Here is a 20,865-nt window from a genome sequence, read left to right as displayed (position 1 = left end):
TCTTGACACCAGAATTTAATAACATGCACGATCAGATATCGTAAAATAATAGAATGTTGGAAAGCAGAAGTAAACCATTTAGGGAGTTTGGGAGTTTCTTCAAGATGACTTGGGACTATCTGCATTTTCTGCTACATTTCATGCAATTTCAAGTCGATAGGTCAAAATATGATTTCATCGAGTGAATGAGACCGAAGCACTGACCTATGTTTGTCTATCTTTGAACTGCAGAAGATTTGTAGAGGTTTTCCCACCCAGGACGTGGTCGAACAGCCGGGTATGGATTTGGAAGATAACATTACTATTAGCAATACATCAGAATCGATTTGACTTTTTCGGGTAACTGACAACGAAGTATTTTACGCCAGTCTTTGACAGTCAGTAATAATTACTTAATTCATTCACATTTTATGTCCCCAACTCCCGATGCATCCCTCATAAACTTTGAGGTGGTATCATAATAGAGTTACGAAAGGAAAAGGAGTGCGAAGCGAGAAAGAAACCACCCACTGACACTGACTGATGTGTAAATTTGAACGTTCTCGAACAGTTCTCACCTCACATGTGCATGATATCATTGGTTGGTGGCCTTCGTTTGATTTTTCAGTTAGAGTCGAAAGTGTGATTGTGGCTCCTTACCCATCCTTGGTGATTATTATGATTTGCAACTAAAAGTGGCATTACTACAACACTCCCACGGCTTGGTGACACACGTAGAGATCTGTTCGGGGAAACAAGTTTGTTTGTGCAATGTTGACCTGTTGTCAGGTCGTGAACTAAGTCTGACCCTTCCTCTTCAGGTCTTACCACTTGGGAGACAATTAGCATCACCGTGATATGAAAAAAGCGAGAATGCCTAGACTGTGTGGTTTATAGCTATGGTGTATCAGTGGGAGAGACGTTAAAGAGCTTTGTATGTCGTGTCCATTAGGAGGCCGTTACTGCAACCCTGACCAAAATGTTAAAAAAACAACCCGAAGAGGCAAGCATAGTCAAGTGACATGTCTGGCTCGATCAGACTCGGATTAGAACAAAATGATCATACACTTTGATAGATCACTTTACTCGAATTGTCATGCCTTTTGCAATGAGGCGTAATTGTAGCCCAAATGGGCCCAAGCGGTCTACTCTGGTCCCTGCGAAAGGCATCGATGATATGATATGACATAACAATACAATATATGAATCCGCACAGGATATCATTAACTAGGTCAGAATAAGCCAATTACACGTATTCTTGTTGGAAATTGATACTACATGCTCTTAATTAAAGCACTAAATAGAGGTTTTTTCTTACAATTGTCCTCAAAGAAACACCTAACCAGCTCCCTGTGTTGTAATGAAGAGTACAGACAATCGGGATGGGGAGGAGGGAGGAGGGGGGGGGGGGGGCGGGTATTTTCTGGACCAAACAGGTGTGGGATGGAAATCTTCTCGAAAATTAGCGAGACGCGAGACTATAGAACTTCAAGTAGTATGAGGCCTAATGTCTGTAAGGGGTGTTGGGACAGGACAAGGCTTTGGGGGAGCGAAGGATTGTGTCGGAATTCGACCCCAAATCACTCGTCATGAATCAGGAGGATATCTTGATAGGCAACTCTTTTCCCCCATATTCATCCACAACTCTGAAAATAGAAGATTGAAAAGTATTGTACTCACCATTAGGTGCCTTGTCTGCGTTGCTGCCGTTTGCCAGGATTAATCCGGTGATATTTGGCGTGAGTTTCTCAATGATCCAGCCGCACGTGGTCCGATTGTTGAAGTCGCACTGATACCCTGTTGAAAAGGGACACAAGGAAAGAAGCAATAAGCCACATGTTGCTGAGACTAGGAAGTGGAGGGACGACGAAACCATGTTTGGGTGGGGAATTTATGGGCACAAGGGGACTTTGCTTGCTCCGTTTAAATTTGAGTTCTCAAGTCTCAAGGGTTAGAAGAACACGGCAATATCAACGCTGCTACTAATAGCAACGTAGGTCAATAACATAATGTTTTTGCTAAAAGCTGTATCCAGGTCCATATCTGTGAGTTATCAGCAAGTCAACAGCTAGTTATCTAGAGTCCACCAGCGTTGCAATTATGAGTCCATGCCTTCTGAAAATGGCTTGTGTTCGCAATCCCAACAGGAGAATTGAATTAACTTCTAAAGGATCCAGATATATCACGATGCCACCGAACCCTGCAGTCTTTGATTATGATATCCGTCCATATCATTTGTTCTCGTCTATGATCCAAAGCATCCGTGTATCTTATAGTCCATACGCGTCTCACAATGATCGCTAATCGCACACACGAGCAGCCACGAGCTATTGTCAACCAATTACAAGTGTGGACTGACACCTTCTCAGGTATAGTCCGTTATCACACCAGATACGGAGATTTACAAGTTAACATTGCATTGATGGACCCCATTGACGAATCTTGCATGTCATGTGTGCGGGACCCAAGCATGCGTTGAGTTAGAGGCGTGACCTATTAGCACATCACAGTACAACGAGGATAATGTATGCAATGTGCACAAGGTTGCATAAAGCGTTTTCGAGACACATCCAAAGATAACTTGAAACAGTTCGGAAAGCAATCCCTGGTTTTTTTAAATCAACAGATTTTGAGGGTTTTAATACATGGACCTGCTCAGCATCCTTTTCCTGAATCTATTGTATTGTTCTTGCTGCCGATGCAATGACATGTAATAGCTCCACCCACAGTCGTTTGATTGACATGCTGCCTGGAGACTGGATAACTGCAAAATGCATGATATTCAATGCCGGCCTGGTGACAGTGGTCCAATGTAGTATTGGACTCAAAGAGGAACAACATTGAACAGTCCAGTTTCATATCACGATTGTATTGAAACGTGGAAGGACATATCTGATTGTGATCACTGATACGACAGTGGCTTATTGCGAAGGGTTTGATAGTAAACATAACTTAAATATTCAATGTCAAACCTTCAGCAAGGCTAACAAAGACCAACCAATTAGCCATTATATATCTGACATCGACAGAGAACGGAGTGATTCCGTTCTCATCCGGCGACCAAAGACACAAAAAATGAAGGGGGGGGGGGGGGATTTACACAGTCGAGGCTGGTCAGATATCAACATCACCCCCTAGTCAAACTACAATATCAAAGACCTTGAAGAAACGGATCAGATTTCAAACGACTGTAACAAACCGATGGTATTTCAATGACAGTATCAAATGACAAACACAACCAACAGCGTAATAAAGAGAAGCGCGGGAAGTGCCATCGAAGACGTCATGATACTCAGTGATCTAGTGGATAAACTGCTGGAACCAAAAGTCATCGTATAGTGGCTATTCATCCCATTCATTCAACCTATGATTTTAAATTGACATTTTCATTTTAAATTGACATTTTAAAATTGTCATGCGAGGTTTAAGTGAGCAGTGTACGCTGTGATTATGGCAGTTCTTTGCCAGGATACTGTAGAGTTGAATGTTCATTATCTAAGAAAGACGGGAAGACAGATATGGATTTTAGTCATCAAGAGGTATGAGATAGAGAATGATACCAGCTGTGCTGTCATTAGAAGACTATGGTTTCAGTCAAAGGGTCTTGAATGGAGCATTTTGCTACCAGCAGTGCTCTCATTGGAAAACTATGGATGCAACCAGCAGCGCTGTCTTGAGAAGACTATGGATTTCAGTCAAGGGTACTGGGATAGAGAATGTTACCTAAAGCAGATCACAGGGTTGATAACCCCCAACTGCACTGGCACACAAGCATAGTGACAACTAGAGGTAACCCAGAAGATCAAATATCACCTTTCACACAGCAATGCGTATATTCTTTGGTCAGTCCTTTATCAACAACCCCAGTTTTTTACATCACAAACGCATTAAAATAAGGAGATATCAAAATGTCTCCAGGAATAGAAGGGTTAATTGGGATTGGGATACATAAAATTCATGGCATGGCCTTCTCATTTCTGGCATAGAAGGGTTATGGCAAGCTTCCAGCCTGCTACACAAGAGCTTAGTAGTGCTCAGACAAATCATATTTTTGATAGATTGAGTGTAAAATAGTTATGTTCGGCCGCGCAAAGCCCCGTGATCTGATCAGATCATTGCGAAATCAATACATGTGATAATTGCTGGAAGAAACGACCAATGGCATCACAGAGTCTAAATCCTGGTATTTGGGTTAGTACGCAGCACATCGGAACGTCTACGGACGGCTCGTGATGATATCTATGTCAAGGGAGCCCTCGGACTTATCTTTGGCCATGGATGATTACAATATTTAGTCACTCTTTTGATTGGTACAGCACTAGAGATGTGTAGCAGTTATGATGCCGTTAACCCTCTGGTGGAGATTTACTGCTACACGTTTTTGTATCAATCATGTATGAGGTTTGAATCATCAACTTATGAAGGCTTACTGATGTTCATATGAGATAACGCAGAACATGCCGACATGTTTGAGGGGGTGGGCAGATAGTTCTTTAAAAGATCATGTGATACTTTTCAACACTGATTAACAGAGAATCCTAGGGCCAGAATGAGCAGTAGCTAATGACTGCAGTGACGAGCAGAAACAGCTGCAGTTAATGCCTGAATGAAGGGTCCTTTCCGATAAACCACTTGTTTAAGCGCCAACTTGAAAAAGCTAGGAAAACTGGGCTAGATCAGTGAAGTCAAACCATTTGAGATGAAATCACTTGAGTTTTATCACTATGGATAAAAGATTCAACTTGAAAAGGTAGACCTTCAGTTCCAACTGAAACCCTCTCCAGAATAATCTCAAGAATGTGTTTTTGAAAGATCTCGACAAAAAACCAACCATTGATCTGGACTGTAAGCTGTCACCAATTTCCATGAAGGCACCATGATCAAAGGCGCCAACAAATTGACTAAACCGGTTAAATTACCATAGAACCGGCTCTTGGGGTTAGCCGATACACAGCATGGATTTTAGATTATTCCCGCCACGAGCTTTGCGATGATGATGCCGGTAAATGATGCCACAAGGGCAGGAAATGGCCCAAGAGGAAATGGACTGATTTTTTTGTACGCATCAAGATTCTCTTAATGTAAAGCAAAGACGATATCAATGCATGAAGCATTGCAATGCATGATAAACGTGGCATTACAGCACAATCCAATCACACCTCCTGTCCACAAGACCGAACAAACAAGTGATAGTACAATGGTGGTCAGTGGTGTATTCCTGACCTAGAAGTCGAGGGTTCAAACCCCTTCTAAGCTGTGAGTGGATCCATCAGTTCAGAATATTCTCGGGGAGGCATACCTCCTGGATCCACGCCTGCGAAATACTTAGTGCTTTTTCGATTAGGCTCGAAGATAGGATGTTAAGCTTTGTGGCTGCTTAACATCTTCTGGAAGACTGCTGGATGCTGAACTGCTTTAAGCAGGGTTCCCATCGAAAAGTGTTTCACAAAAAGTTTAACTTGAGTTTGGTTCTAAGGAACTAAGCATTCTCAAAACAATATATTCCTTCCTATAGATCCGAAACCATTCCTAACTGTGCCTCCGGCAGGCCGAATACAAGCTTCTCCTGAGAAAGTAAGCTTGCATTATCAGTTTCGTGCACCAACAAAATGGCCCATGGGGTAGAGTAGCACATATTAGAGAAGATTATGAAATATCCGCCTTCTGGGTGTGATCTTCTCAATAAAACACCTTGTTCATCATCTTGTTATTAATTTAGCAAGGCAGATCGGTATCAAGATGGCAATAAAAGAGACATTACCCATAAGATATCATAACGAGCAGGTAGAATGGGACATGGATGAGAGGACAGGTAAATGGTAACAAGATCAGAAGAGCGGACACATGGTGAGGTCCAGGGGTGCGGTTGGCAAGTCGGCAAGACATGGCAGAGATCTTATACGCCAAACTGGTTGATGAGGTGTGCTTCTGGTGGTTAACTGCTTTCAGCGAGCCATGAAACGTGTTTAATTGACGAACGTTTTCTTATCAAAAAAATTAGAGACTGGTGTCATAGGAAGGGGAAGGTACCATAAGCTATTGGTTCGTCATGTACGTTTGAAATGTCAAACTGACCCTGGCAACATTAATAAACTAAATCAAGCCAGGCCAAAACCTATGCACCAATGTCTTCTGAATGCATTATATTGACAAGAGCCAACTGAGAGTCAGCATAACTTACGGTACAAGAAAGGATGAGAGTAAGCAACCATCACACCACCAACTACACCTTTTTTTCCCGGCAATACCAGCCTATTTGACAACCTTTCCTATTCCAACCTGGATATAGAGGCGAACAACACCATGAAAAGATGATCTGAGAAATAGATGGGATGAAGGTGTGACCATAACCTCTTCACCACATGTCATCAAATATTGAACATTCGCACGGCAGTAAGGAAGGCCATGTTTTTTTACCATAGGGATCTCGAGTTGCATACCATAATACTCTCTGTGACTGCACGGAGAGTTGGACTGAGCTGAGGTGACTACACGGACAGGTGGCTGACTATCTGTGACTGCACGGAGAGGTAGATCGTTAATGGCCCGGGTTGGGTTTATGGCCAAGATAGATAAAAGAGTGGGCGTTGTGTTTTTCAGGTCATGGTGCAGCTTCATTCAGCATGACGGCTTATTCACCGCAACCCATGACGCAAGGCCCATTCAGAAGATTTCAGTACCAATGGTTACCTCTCTTACGTCAGTCCCAAGGATATCCTTCTTGGTTCTACCGGAGGCTTGATGCAATTAACACAACCGTACCATCAAATTTAAGCATGTGTTGATTACACATGTGCTAATTTCTACAACACAGCTTCGTATTTTCCTAATTGTGGTGCCTCGATGCTGATTCAACGATCTCAAAAATCATGTTAACGACGGGAAGATGACGCCAGTGATCTGAACGTGTCATGATACGCCGAGGATCGTTTTTTTCTTAAATGTTCGTTGTCAGCAGAAGAATTTATGCATTAAACTATGCCGTTCCTGTCAATCAGATTGTGCCCGATTAAGTCACAACGGGCATACTATTGCCTACTGTAAACCATAGATTTTTGCCCTACATGGTCAGAAATGTCTCTTTAATATCTACCCTTCAGATTTGTTAAGAGATGCCTTTTGAAATGACAAGTTTTTTAGATTAAAAAAGTTCTTCCATTGAACCTCGGAGGCAAGTCATTCGGGCAGTAGCCTCAGTTTTGCGCCACATTTAGATAGACATGATTAGGTGAGGTGACTTGCCAAAAGTCACAAGCAAGAGTGACAGAGACAGCTACCAAACTCGATATGTTCGGTTTATGAGTGCAATACTTTTACAACAGACTACACCACCACGGTATCCTACTCATGTTCTTTCACATCTAGATGGCCAATCCAAATCTAGCTTGTAAAGTAAAGACTGATCACACGATCATAAGACTCAATGTTGTTTTTATCGTCAGTCAATCTGTTTTCGACATTTGCCTCATGGCCAGAGATCAGAGTGTATGCAATCCCTCATTAACAACGGATCAGTCAAAATGATCCGATCATATTTGTGTTTTTTATCCCAAACGTGGATTAATAACACATAGACGGGTTGAGCCATGACTGATGGAGTGGATCATAAAGACAATGGATGGACTGGCTAGGCTAATGAGATCAGGTCCTTTGTTAATATCTGGAAGTAAACAAATACTTAAGGACAAGGTTATTTGCAGTACATTTTCTACTGTATCATTCACACAGTCTTCTACTTCCAGCAGACTTGCTGCTTACCCAGCCATATAATTTTGCACAACCAAGTTAAACTCTGCATGTGATGGACCGACGTCATTATTGTTAAGACATAAATTTCCTGTCAACTGATTCTGAAATTCCACGGCGATTTGAGAAAATGAAAAACTGCTGGTGATACGGGACTGATTGGTTAATGCAAGTTAATGACGCCAGTTACTATTGCAGCCCATCTGACGGCGAGAAATGATTCATGTACACTGCATTATACGAGGAGAGAGAGAGTAAAAAGAATCACTCATTGTCAGAGTTTTTGTACAAGAAAATGATGAAAATCCTGAAATGGGGCATTGTTTCATGCAGGTCCCTTGACCCCCTTCACTGATACAACATTTTAGCCCAGTATGATATTGTTCCTCTCAATAGAATGGACGGAATGTTTTACAATTGATAAGGTCTAAAACCAGTCAGACCTTTCCCCCTCTAAACCGAACACAGCTGTATACATCTTGAAAGAAGTATATCGTCTACAAGATGCAGAGGATTAAAGTTTATTGTAATTATTCGACAATTTGTATGCACAAGAAAATGATGACAGAACGGTTTTGAGCCCATCAAGACTTCCGCTAATTCGAGGGCGTTGATTGTACGGAGTGGGAGAAGACTTCCTGTAAAACAACGCCGCGATTTGCCTCATCCAGTCGTTATAATGTTATCAATCATACAGGAATATAACACCTCATATTAAGAGTAAAGAAGGGACTGCACATTATGGGTTACGGCAAAGACTTGGCTGTGAGTCAAGCCCACAACTTCTTGAGCATAAGGCCGACAGGCATGCACTGTGTTAACGCAGCTCCATGACAAGCATTACATTGTATGAAGTACTTTGTGTTCTTGCTTCTGAAATGCACTGAAGCAATTAAAACATATGTAATTTGCATGTTTCATTGCTCAATGACACTTGAGACACATTTTGAAATTATACATTTTTGGAAGTTGAGTAGAAATGCATAAAAGGCTTCCTGAACATCTTGGCAAATTCAAGCCATCATATTTGGGATGGGTTTTTTCCACTTGAAGAATCATCTCAAACCTCTGGGATCAAGGAAGGTATTATGTTATTCAGGGGAGTGTTGGTGGATGTCAGATACATTTTAAACATTAGTAGGCAATGTTTCAACCTATTCACCATCGGAATAACAACCAAAGTTGAGTTGAAGTCACCGCAAAAGGTCTACAAGAAAGCACCGTATCAAACGGTGCATGCAACAAGGAGTGTTACAACCAACTGAACTGTATGATATGTGAAACTATTCATACATTAAAATGGCATGCTTATCCAAAGGAACTAGACGATCACCTTGTCCCAATGAGACACCACCGCGGTGGTGACAAAGAAGAACCAGGGATGGTTGGACGTGTAGAAGCGGTAGATGCGGGTTTCAACTGAGGGAGACCTGGCGCAAGCTGCTGATGACCCGGCGCACACTAATGACGGACCGAGCTCACATCACTGGAATCATGTTGCCAAGAGAGAATTCAAAAGACATGCAACTTTGGATCTAAATGCAACATCTATCAAACATTACTAACGATACACCAACAGAGTTAACGTCTGATAAAATTGAAGTTCGATTGTCACACCTTATCTTCAAGCGTCTCTCCTGCTACTTAAAGTTGAGAAAGGAAGTCACCATTAGTGTTATAATAGAAGATGAATCCAACTCACTCAGCGTGTCTTGTACAACTTCCGAGCGCTCGGCACTTTGTGGCTCGTACACTTAAAGAATCTATATGGAGATTGTATGAACACAATCGGGGGAGGGATTGGTTCGGAATGGAAGAGAGGATAAGAATGAATGATAACATCAGAGGCATGTCTCAGTGACAATATATTGAGTTGTACAAGTCATCTTTGCTCTACGTTTTATTCATAACATCTCAGAGATCCCATTCAAAGGCTCAGTCTCGATCATAACTACTCAAACATAGAGGGACGGATCATCTGCTCACAGACGAACGACTAGAATTTCAGCTCAACAGCAAAAACACAAATGAAGAAATGGTGCTTTTGTTTAGTCCGAACCAGTTGACTTAAGTGGTCACCAGTGTGAGAGTGTGCCCTTGCTTTACTCCGAGTTGCTCCGACATCGTATGACTGCGCAACCTCCATAATTTTACAATCTGCGCAGTTTCTGCCAGGAAGAGAAAGTGCAGCATCTTTTTACCTTTCCTAATACATCAAGGTTAGCCGCTCAATGATAAGAAGTTGCCCACCTAGTCAAATTGAATGAATCACAACTTGATATTGACCGACCGGCAGTTGTGTGAAATGGCTGGCACATGATATCGTCCTTAAACCAATTTTCTAACACGGTGCGCTCGATGTGATATCGGGTCGATATGGTTCTCTGAGAAGAAGGTAAAAAACATCTCGAGACAATTGATATTGCTTTCTCTTCTTTGTTGTTATTCAGAAGATTTGGCATTCTAAACTTCCAGAAGCCTTTTCTCTCCATTGTCCAAACGGCGTACCAGATTCCAAAACTCGAACGTCAACATGTAGATCAGGTGCAACTTCACGCACATTTCCAGAATCCACAGTGGTTACCAGAAAGTCTGGAGCGCAAGCAGTAGAATCGAACAATCGAACTTTTAAATCAATAACTTTTATCCAATCAAAAAGTGGTGAAATTTGTGCATCTTACATCATTTTGAAATCTCCAACCCCACCCTTTCTAGCTTTCAACTTTGATTTAATCAGCGATTTTCCTGCGACAAGGTGAACATCAATCACCTTGTGACACCAGTCATCCATCACTGAGAAGGGTCCTTGGGGGCCAGCGCCTTCCCTACGGTCTACCCTACTTTCGTCGAAAGTGATGGCAAAATGACAGGCAGATTTATGGGCACAGGCATGTAAGGAGAGCAAGATCATGAACCTATTACTTATTCATTGGTAATGCAAAACTCTTTTCATCGAAAATACCATGCAGGTGAAGTTGTACAGAAACTTAAATGACAGTGCAACTTTGACAATGACTACACCGACAACCGAAACTTCATTTGTGGTTCGCGAGCTGGGGTATGGTCGAAGGGGTTCGATCTGCCAACTAGCACCATACCAGGCAGAGTGCAGAGCAGCTAATGCTACAGTCTGTCAGCTTGTGCCATGTAAGAAGGTTTCATAGGATTGCTGGACACAATCACACAACGAAACCTACAGTAGAATGAAAACCACGACTTATGAAGCAGTTTTGAGGCATACACTCCCAAACTTCAAGATCATTCTTGACACCGTCAAAACTAATCCAATCATCATGACCATGAGATCTTCACAGAGAGGTTCAAATCAACAAGTCTTAACTGGTGTCAAAATGACTCACAGTGACTGCACTTTGAACAGCGGAAGCCCGCCACTCCTTCCTAAGCGAGCAACATGCCAAGTCACCAGAAAAGGGATGGGTGTTTAAATTAAGTGATGTCAACGCGCAAATGGACTTCATCAGAAAATCAATCAACAAGTGTTCCGTGCTATCGTGCTGATATCAGCGATGCTATCATTTAAATGTTGTCCAATCAGGTTGCAGCGTGGTCACGTGGGACTCGTGGATCAGAGCCACTCCTTGCATCAATGAGAGCCGTAAATCTTCGCGAGCCTGAATGGAAAAGTCGCATAATTGATCGCGTAAACGTACGACGTGCTGATGCAAATCAAGATTGTGCGATTCACTGATCAACAGGTCATTCATAAGTTTGCAGTTTGCAGGAGTGATGAGTCACATGGGTCTGCTCACAGTGAGAAGCGCCACTCATTCATCTCGTGAACACCCCTTGGCCTCCCACACCAATATAAATCACCCTCAGTTGTGACACTTCAAGAGAATTATGTGCAGCCAATATCAGGCGTAGAATTTGCAGCGATACTGGCAATGTTACGCCGAAATTGAAATGGAGTTGAACTTGTATATTTCATAAAGTTCTAAAGTTCTGTATATTTCAACCATACTACATGTGAGTTGTTCTGATGTAATTCCTACTTGCGATTTCTTATCCGATGGGCACCTTGCCAATACATCAAGATCATTGCCAAGGCTATATACATCCGATATGCATTTACGGCTAAAAAATTACAATTGCAAAATAATCGTTGAAAACAGCTTAATTTCAGTTTGTATGTCAACAGCTCATAAACATCAGAGGGCTTAATGAGGTGAACCAGGTACTACAAAATGGATATCCTTATGTGGACTACATATAAGATCGTTCCAATGACCATGTAATCATTTCTGATGAATGAAAAAATGCTCAACGTGTGTGGGTTGAGATATCACACATGTAGGCACCTAATGAGCTTCTAAAACAATGGATTTCTTCAGGTCGCAATGCTAAACATCCCTGCGGTCAAGTCTTTGAAGTCAATCTGCTGCTGGAAAGGCTTGCATTGCCTTCACAAAAACATGCTTCCTCTCCGCCTGATTACAAAGATGAGTTCAGCCAACATTCATGCTAAGCTTTGGTTTCCATCTCACAGCACCTCACACCTTCAGAAATAACACTTATACTCAGTTGACGTCCAAAGCAGAACTTGGAGGCTGACCCCCTAGGTCGTCACATTCAACCCTTCGATTACGTGATTCTTATTGAGAATGGGATTGGCAAAATAACACCTTAAATCCTTTCGCCAGCGTGGCACGGAATGGAATCTGACTCGTCAAATTACCATCACATTTTTTGCGAGAGCGAGCATGCCCCCCATCGCAAACAGAGAAGAAATTGAAAGTTGGTTTTCGACTGCATTTGCAAATGAGATTGTTATTGGAAAACATTTTGTTTCTTAACGTTTAGGGAAAAACGACACTAAATGGATATAATAAGAACGTTCTGAGGCAAAATAGTCATCAGTTAGACAATTGGGACTGGCACAGGGAGAGCCTGAATGGGTTGCCCAGAAATCTTGCTTGATGAAGGTCACACGCATCTTCCTTTTCACTAATTAATGTGAAATGATAATGCATCTGTGCTGAATCAAGCATCTAGGACTGCATGAGTATGATGACATTGTTTTTGGAGGCAATCAGACCATGGTGACTAAAGACCAACAAACAAGATTGTACTCAAGGTTTCCGGAAATGAGAAATAATGCCTTCGTTATATTTTTTGCTGGATAGAAAAGAAGCACTAATGTATTATGTCGCTGTTAATGAAGCATCAAGCATTCCGTCGATGTACAATAGCACTCCGACTGCTCCAGTCAACAAACAGTAAGGCATTCCCAGTAAGGTTCTATAAAGCTAAATGAAGACAGATGTACCATTCAGGGCAAGTAATAACGAAAGGTGACCATTTTATCTTGGAATGGATGGCGTGGATGCTATAAACCATCGGCATGTAATGACCACTGGACAGCTAAGGTGTGTCGCTGCATTCACATGACACTGTGGGGGATACCGTGGCCGGCTGGGAGATGATCACCGATCTCCTAAAGTACTTCCTTGAAGGGATGAGACCTGCGAGGACATCATCTACCTTTTCGTCGAAGAGCATCACTATAATTAACCCCTTTGGTCTTATTCTTGATCTCAAGCAATCATTTTCTGCAGGCTTTTTTCTAGAAAGGGCCAGTGTTGTGTTGCATATCACTATGATCGAGGCGGTTTGTAACTCCTTCGTCAGGTGAGGAAGGAGGCACGGTATACGTTACTGAGAGTTCACATATCACATTGTCAGGGATCTGATGGAGAATGGTTTACACCTTCACTACTGAGCCATCTGAACAACTGAACAACTGAACAAAACCCTCGACCTCAAGAAGCACACTAGATGCATCATCAGAATACGCTTCTCACACAGATCTTTGATTTTAACGACCCATGACATAATATTCAGCATTCAATCTCTCCATCTAATCCAAGCTGTCATGACATGGTATGGCGGATGTCAGCCAATCTGACGATCTACAAAGTTCAAAATGGCCGCATCATCAGACATCCTATCGCAAATAACATAAGATAATTTTACAGTTGGACGCCTCGTGCTGTCTTCGGTTGACTTAAGCAATGAAGATTATTGATCATGATTCTCGACCCTCGGACTGTGATTTCTACCGCCATATTAAAACAATAATACTAAATTCGGGCGGACGTCAGCTGTGGATTAAGATTTATCTGGGGTGTGACATGATGGTCAACGGCGTATCATGGTGACGACTGACCAATGTGGCAGGACTCATCATGTCAACATAATCAGGCAGATGTGGGCACTGAGCATCTAGCGCTTTGTCCGAGAGCTCATTTGGACTACTCGAGAAGCTACATGTAGTTGGGCCAGGTTCATGAAGTATTGCCTTCTGCCATGTCTTATGGACCCATGAAGTACGGTCTGCGTATAAGACTGATGCCAAAGCCTTCTTTCGAAAAATAGAGTAAGTTGAAATTCATCCACGTCTAAAGGCTCAAACCTTAAAACCGTAGGTTATAATCACGCATAGACGTTACACAAGAAGCTTAGAACACAAACAGGATAAGACCCAAGAATGGCTCACCGTAGTAAGTTTCACGGCAATTTAATTGAGTTTCATTTGCTGCAACCTCGATTGAGAACTTCTAAAGAATCATATCATTATCATGTCAATAGGATTGTTTCCCACTTTCATCACGGGATAAATCTGCTTTCTGATACCGCAAAATCTTCAAGACGCTAAAAATCTATGCATACGAAATCTTCATCAAAGACACTACACCCAGCGCAGGAAACTGCTTTGGCGAGATTGGTAACGGGTTTAATTTTGACGTTGTAAGATTTGCCGTATCGGTGCACAAGGGCGTGATGATCCGATTTGAGAATCCGGGAGATAATTTGTGATTTTTCCAACGAATGAGGTTCGACAATGGTGAGGAAAGAAACAGAGATGTCATCGATAATTACAGCCAACATGCAGGTAAAACCATTACTTTCCTCGGCTCATGGATAAAATGTAGATGCCAAGTTGGAGAATAAGATTCAGGTCATCCCAACACAAAACCTTGAGTTATTCTTTTTCAATCTGCACAGAGAAACCTTTAGTTCTCGCTCTTAGCAGCAACTTGACTGGCTTATTTCGTGGTAAGAATTCTGGGGAAATTTTACACTCTTCACTCGCAGAGACACTGTGGCACTGTGTGATAGAGGTGTGCTTGGAGATTGAAAGTAATGTACCGGTATGAAGGAGTTGCTTAGGCAAAGTATTGGAGTCCTGTCGACTAACCAACTTCAACAATAGGCCTTGTCGGCAGACTTTCTGTTGCAGCGCTGATCTCGTTGTCTTTTATCAAGATTTTCTCGGCTAAAACCACTTGCCTTCAATGCCAAAAGCGTTAAATTGATAACATATCCTCCAAAGAATTGTCATTGCTTGTACCTGGGCAATGTCCACCCCAGCCAATATTTTCACATCTGCTGTCATCAATTTTTTGCCTTGATCATTCCAATATTGTTCTTATATTGGCATCAAAACACAGCGATACGACCAACAGCGAGGATTGATCGAATGATTGCCATCATGAGCAAGGGCAGTAGCATACCGCTTGTTCAGAGCCACCTTCGCGACGACTCATTTTTTATGGATCTTGACCGCAAACTGTTCCCACGAGATGAGAACATTTCTGAAATCATAATAGTCTTCAATGAAAGAATACAGAAACATTGAATTAAACTGTTTCTTGAAAAATGGTCTCTCAACAATTTTCTCTTTCATTTGCCATTACTTCTATCGATTTCTTGCGCAAGAATCTGCAGAAACCGCAAAGAAAAACCAATATCTGAGCAAAAATCTGAACATGCCACATGCCGTTAATCAAACTCCTGTGCCCATTAAAAAGTTCACTTGCGTAACTCCCGCGGGTTGTTCACCAAGACATGAGAAAAAAGCAATCTCTGGCGAGCTGCGTATAAAAAACGGAATCAACAGCATCAGCACAAGCGAGCGTCCTTCAATCAAGGTGCCACTCCTCTGCACGACCTTGAACGATCGAATCTCATATTCCGACGGTTACCGATCATGCTGATAAAAACCTAATAATGCAAATCAGGCGAACGAGAATCCTTTTAAGTATGGAGCACTCCTTGTTCGTATTGTTGATGCTGGGAGCGTAAAAAAACGGTGATGATTAGGTAGCCTTCAAAGCAGCCAATAATATTTTAAAGCGACGAGCCACTCCTAGGTGGCCTTCAATCGCAAAGCCATTCATCCTTTCTTAACAATTCTTTAATTAAGAGGCACACCTTCCGACCCTGTCGAGGGGGTCGTATTAGTGACACGTCACTTCGCAATTCCTTGCTTTTTGAAAGTTAAGACAGTTCATACTGTATAGAGTACTCAATCATAGATCATGCCTCACCAGTGTCAATGGTTTCATACCTTAACCACTCAAAGCCTCTTCATTAAGGAATTGTTGCTACACTGTCCATTAGTTGTGGGGGGACATGAATTGCTCCAACATTATGGGTATGCCTGTCAAGACATTTCTAGTGACAACCATTGTTTGTTAGAAAGGCCAGTCAGTAATCAGGTTCTTCTAATGGTTATGGCTTTACTCTTCCATGACAGTCCTAGTGACCGCAGATATCACTATTCTATACTTCTAGATTGCTTAGCCACGTTCTCGTATGCCAAGAATCCCATTTAAACACATTTCTACAAGCTATTTCCTACCTAATGATGTCTTCCCAACTAAAAGATTTGAAGCTACCCTATCTCATGACATCAGTCAAAAGACACGTTCTTTTCAACTGTTTGATTTAGCAATGAGAGTTTCAAATTAAACTCCGGCATCTTTCAGGATCAGGAGGTTCAAACGAACTGCCCGAAGATGTCACAGTTGAATTTAGATCATTACGCAAGATGATTCAACGTGCTGCACTAACAGAGAGCGCTAATAAGTCCATTCTTATAGAATTCAAATGCACACACGAAGCTGAGACTATTTCCATACTCTTGATGGATTCAATTGGAGTTCAGCAAACGTCACTACATCCATTCCAACCACAATGATGGTCTGATTCTTCAGAACAAACAAACAACTTTTGCAGCTGTTGTTCGATGTGACTTTTAAAATGTTGATAGAAGATGGTAACAAAACCCTTAACAACCCCCAATCACCCACAGCATGAAATCAGGTTCTGAATAATGAAGATCTACCAGTGTTGTGATATTGTCATGTTGTACAGGAGCAATTCTCCATTTTATGCATTTCTGTTTATCTATCCCCTTCCCCGATTTCAAGTCACAGTCGATTCTTGCAAGGAAGACAAGCCACACAAGTTCCAGTGCTGCCATCAGCTTTCATCATGAGAATCATTAAGTGCCCCTCCCATCCAAGCATGATACATGCATCGAAGATGACTCTGTCAAACCAGTGCTGCTTCCTCGTGATAAGATCTCACAACCAGACATCAGGTTATGATTGCATCTGTAGCAGAGAGATGGCAGCATAGCAGACTCCAGAACACAGAACAATGCACCATGCCGAGTCTTTGTTCGGAGGGAGATACAAAACAGTCAGGAAAAATCAATAAGAGTTATGATATGATACGTAGAGGCAGAGCTGTGTTAACCCTTCGAAGTTGCCCAGTGTGGTAAATTTCGCGTTAACATCATGTTTTGGTTCAGGCGAGCTCAAGTGACATTAGTGCCCTTTATCCATGGCGTCACTTCATCACACTTAGTATAGTATGAACACATCACGATGCTCGTGGACACAGCCGAGCATCGCTGCGCTGCGATTTACTTTCATGTTGAAGCAGACCCTTTGTACAGCAGGATGTTTTCATGTTGAAACCGGCCGTTTGTACAGCAGGAGGTTTTCATTTTAGGAGCAAGTCATTGAGACACAGGTCAAGTCTAAAAACATTGGTCCTCAAGCTCAATACTGCCATCTGTAATGAGAAATAAGAACTACCTACCACAGTCCAACTCGTCATTCCCCGTCGGACAGTCCACTTGAAAGTTACAGCGTACATTCCCCGGTTTGCATTCTCCGGTCGAGCACTGGAAGTGATCATGACTTTCGCATGGCTCTGAAACAATAATGAGGAGAGTGTCATTGTAGGAATATTGCGTCGCTTTGGCAGGCTGGCAAACTGTCACTATGATATCACAAATAATTTGAATTCGACACCTTGTTAATAGTTCCTTTTTTACCCTGCAGAGAGTGATTGATTATCAGATTGACAGATAGATAGATTCGATTGTTTGAGGATAGATGCCGCTGGAACTCTGACATGAAATTTGCTGCAGCAGCTAGCACTTATGGTTCGGTGAGCTAAAGCCAGGTGGAGACAACCAGAAGTATCACAGTCAATAATCAACAAAGCTGCAATCCCAGGGCTGCAATCGGCATTGATTTTCCTATTCCTATGGTTAGTGAAGTGAAAGCTAGATGGTGCCAGAGAACTCATTAGGTAATATATGAAACCATTCACCACTGAGCATAATTAGATGGCAGAAAGAAACAGCAAGATATTCATGCCAAAATGCTGCTCATTGCGTGATCAAACTACTTTCAAATTCAGGTGCTGGTTTGTGACCGGTCTCCAGAGTGATGGCGAGTGTTGGGCCAAACATCTTGCAAGATCGTTGCAGCAGACTTCTGGTTTTATAATCAAGCGCCTGTCATCAAGCTAAAAACCCAACCAGGCCCTGATTTTTTTCAGTCTAGAATGGTATGCAAGGTTTTACCAATCTATAGGTTTAGAAGGGCAAATGGGTATAAATAAGTTCGCAGCACATCACACTTTCTTGGCATCGATTTGGAAAAACCCTGTTCTTTGATTGGAGGCCATTCACCTATTCTCGGCACAAAGTCATTTGTCCACCATTTCCCCTCTAGATTTGCATCCTTCTTTATGCAACATTGCTAATTACCGCATCAATTAGCAATCGTTAACGATCGACTGCGTTTGGAATAATTAGCCACCAGAGATGACTGTGTGACTTCAAAGGCGCATTCAGGTGATCAACCAGCTGCTGATATCTGATGGTGGCCAATTTTTTATATGGGACTTAGGAGACCTCACCAATGAACGAGTTGTGCGGCTGTTATCCATCAATATGAAAAGAGATTCATTGAATCAATTGAACAATTTGCATTGAATAACTGAACAGTACTCTATGCCTGGGACCTGGTGAACATTGTTATTTCGTGCAAATCTTCAATTTGTTTCCTTGACGAGTTCTGTTTTTCTCTCCCCAGTAGGATTAGAACCATGGGTGACGCCTGCCCAGATTGTGATGGCCAGCGGGATTAGGCTTGTCATAATCTGGCATTATCTATCCAGATCTGTCAAATCATCGACATCAGAAGATAAAATACGATTATAGGACAGAGCTGATCAAACCTTTGTGATGCCATTGTTTTTTTTTCAGGAGATTATATAGAAATAACACAGCATGAGCAGCACCATGGAAAATTGCCTAACAGACACTAGGGGCTGTTATGTAATTAAAGTTCATGTTCGCTATATTTGCATTTTCATTGTATTCATATGAATTATGTTTCTATGAAATCATCTGATGTCCTTTCCCAGCCACCGTAGACTTCTTATGTATAACCTAACTCACAAAGCCCAAAAGCACATCCATAATGTGACCAACTTCCCAACTTTTTTGATTGATTCCCAAAAAGGAACATGGTCTTTTCAAATCCAGATAGATTTTCCTTCAGCCAACTCACTGATCCGATAAAACTGACCAAGTCAATTGATGACCAAGCATCTGATAAACCAACACCAGACTAATTAATCTCCTTTTATCCTTTCAACACATATTTCTCAATCAGAAGAAACGTTCAATATAAAGACCCAATAGCTTTTCATATCTTTCCCATGAAGCTTTCTTTTCCTACTCTTTTATGTGATGGTCAGCAGTGTTGAAGAATTAGGTATTCGGTTTTTTCTGTAAAAGATGTGCTTTACTTTTTTGACCAATTGTGTGTGTAAACAGCAGAGCAACATTCTATAAAGTATGTTTTGAGCATAAGTACTTTTCTGGTATGCTACTAAATTTCGGTTTTTCAACAAAAGCATTCAGTCGTGTTTGACTCATACCTATGTACAGATATCCGACTGATGGGGTATATTGAACAGCCCGGTATGCACGGATGCAGTGCTTTTGCAGAAAACATATCAATATCACACTTCCTTTTTAAAAGGTGTCCAAAGAGGTTCACTTCCATTTTAAGATGTCCAAAAAGTCACCTCTGAAATGTATTAGGTTAGGTTAAAAAGACACGCCAGAACCAAAAAGGTGTATGCACTTTTCAGAAGAAGATTTGGCGCCTTTTTATGTTATCGTGAAAGTCACTGCTTTCACATTTAAAATGTATTAGCTTGGGTTATCTCATGGGCGGCCTGGTCATTTATCTTGGTGCCGCCATCAATATTGTGAGACGACAGGCTTATCAGGTGGTTTCCTGGTGGCGAGGGGACAGGATCTCAGCTTGGACACACACACTGAATGGCTTATCAACTCAGAAAAATGTCAAGCTGCAAAATATCTGGCAGTGAAAAATCACGATCAGTGAATGATATCACTCTAAACTGAATGATTTTATGGATACGCTCTGAAGTGTACCAGGCCGCTGGTAAAGTTTGCGGAAATTTCTTCGGAAACTGATGAAAAATACAACAAATAAGAAGACCTGCGTAAGACCCAAATACTGCCCAGATATAAGGATTATGGTTTGCTGGATTACACCAGCTGAAAGCATGGAGATTCTCAGATGCATCACAATGAATAGTTCTCTACCGGTAGGCAAAAAACAACGAAGGTCTTTCTGATATCGACCCCTCTCACCTTTCCAAGCCACCAACCATCTTTGATAACTTGAAGTCAATGGTTTGCTTCTTGTGGCCACTTAACAGCAAGAATGCTGCGGCACTTAAACCAAAGAAACCTCTCTCAGAGATGTGAGGAAGGAAGCGTTACGCAGCTCGCATTAAAAGACAACTTTATCGTTCTCCGTTAGAAATGATACGTCCTGTGTTATTTTCTAGTGATATTAAAGGTGTGGAGTCTTTGAAACATGACTTCATATGGGAAATCTGTTTTGGCCAATGATTGGCTTGCATGACCGAATTTGTAACGGATGGACTCTATCATTTTGGTGTTTACAATTTCAACCCTAGCTT

The 20,865-nt window shown here is 41.8% G+C and overlaps 1 protein-coding gene across 1 annotated transcript in view; it reads right to left on the bottom strand.

Moving 5' to 3' along the window:
• Positions 1–20,865, bottom strand: part of LOC135484368 (MAM and LDL-receptor class A domain-containing protein 1-like) — an 89,827-nt gene that overhangs the window by 25,454 nt on the left and 43,508 nt on the right. The window contains exons 6-7 of the mRNA XM_064765757.1: positions 17,641–17,754; positions 1,660–1,776 (exon numbers count right to left, since the gene is read on the bottom strand). Coding sequence (XP_064621827.1) covers positions 1,660–1,776; positions 17,641–17,754 — 231 coding nt within the window. The remainder of the gene's footprint in view (positions 1–1,659; positions 1,777–17,640; positions 17,755–20,865) is intronic.

Source organism: Lineus longissimus, chromosome 3 (genome assembly GCF_910592395.1).
Source record: "Lineus longissimus chromosome 3, tnLinLong1.2, whole genome shotgun sequence".
Taxonomy (NCBI): Eukaryota; Metazoa; Nemertea; class Pilidiophora; order Heteronemertea; family Lineidae; genus Lineus; species Lineus longissimus.
This window is presented reverse-complemented; position numbering and strand designations above follow the sequence as displayed.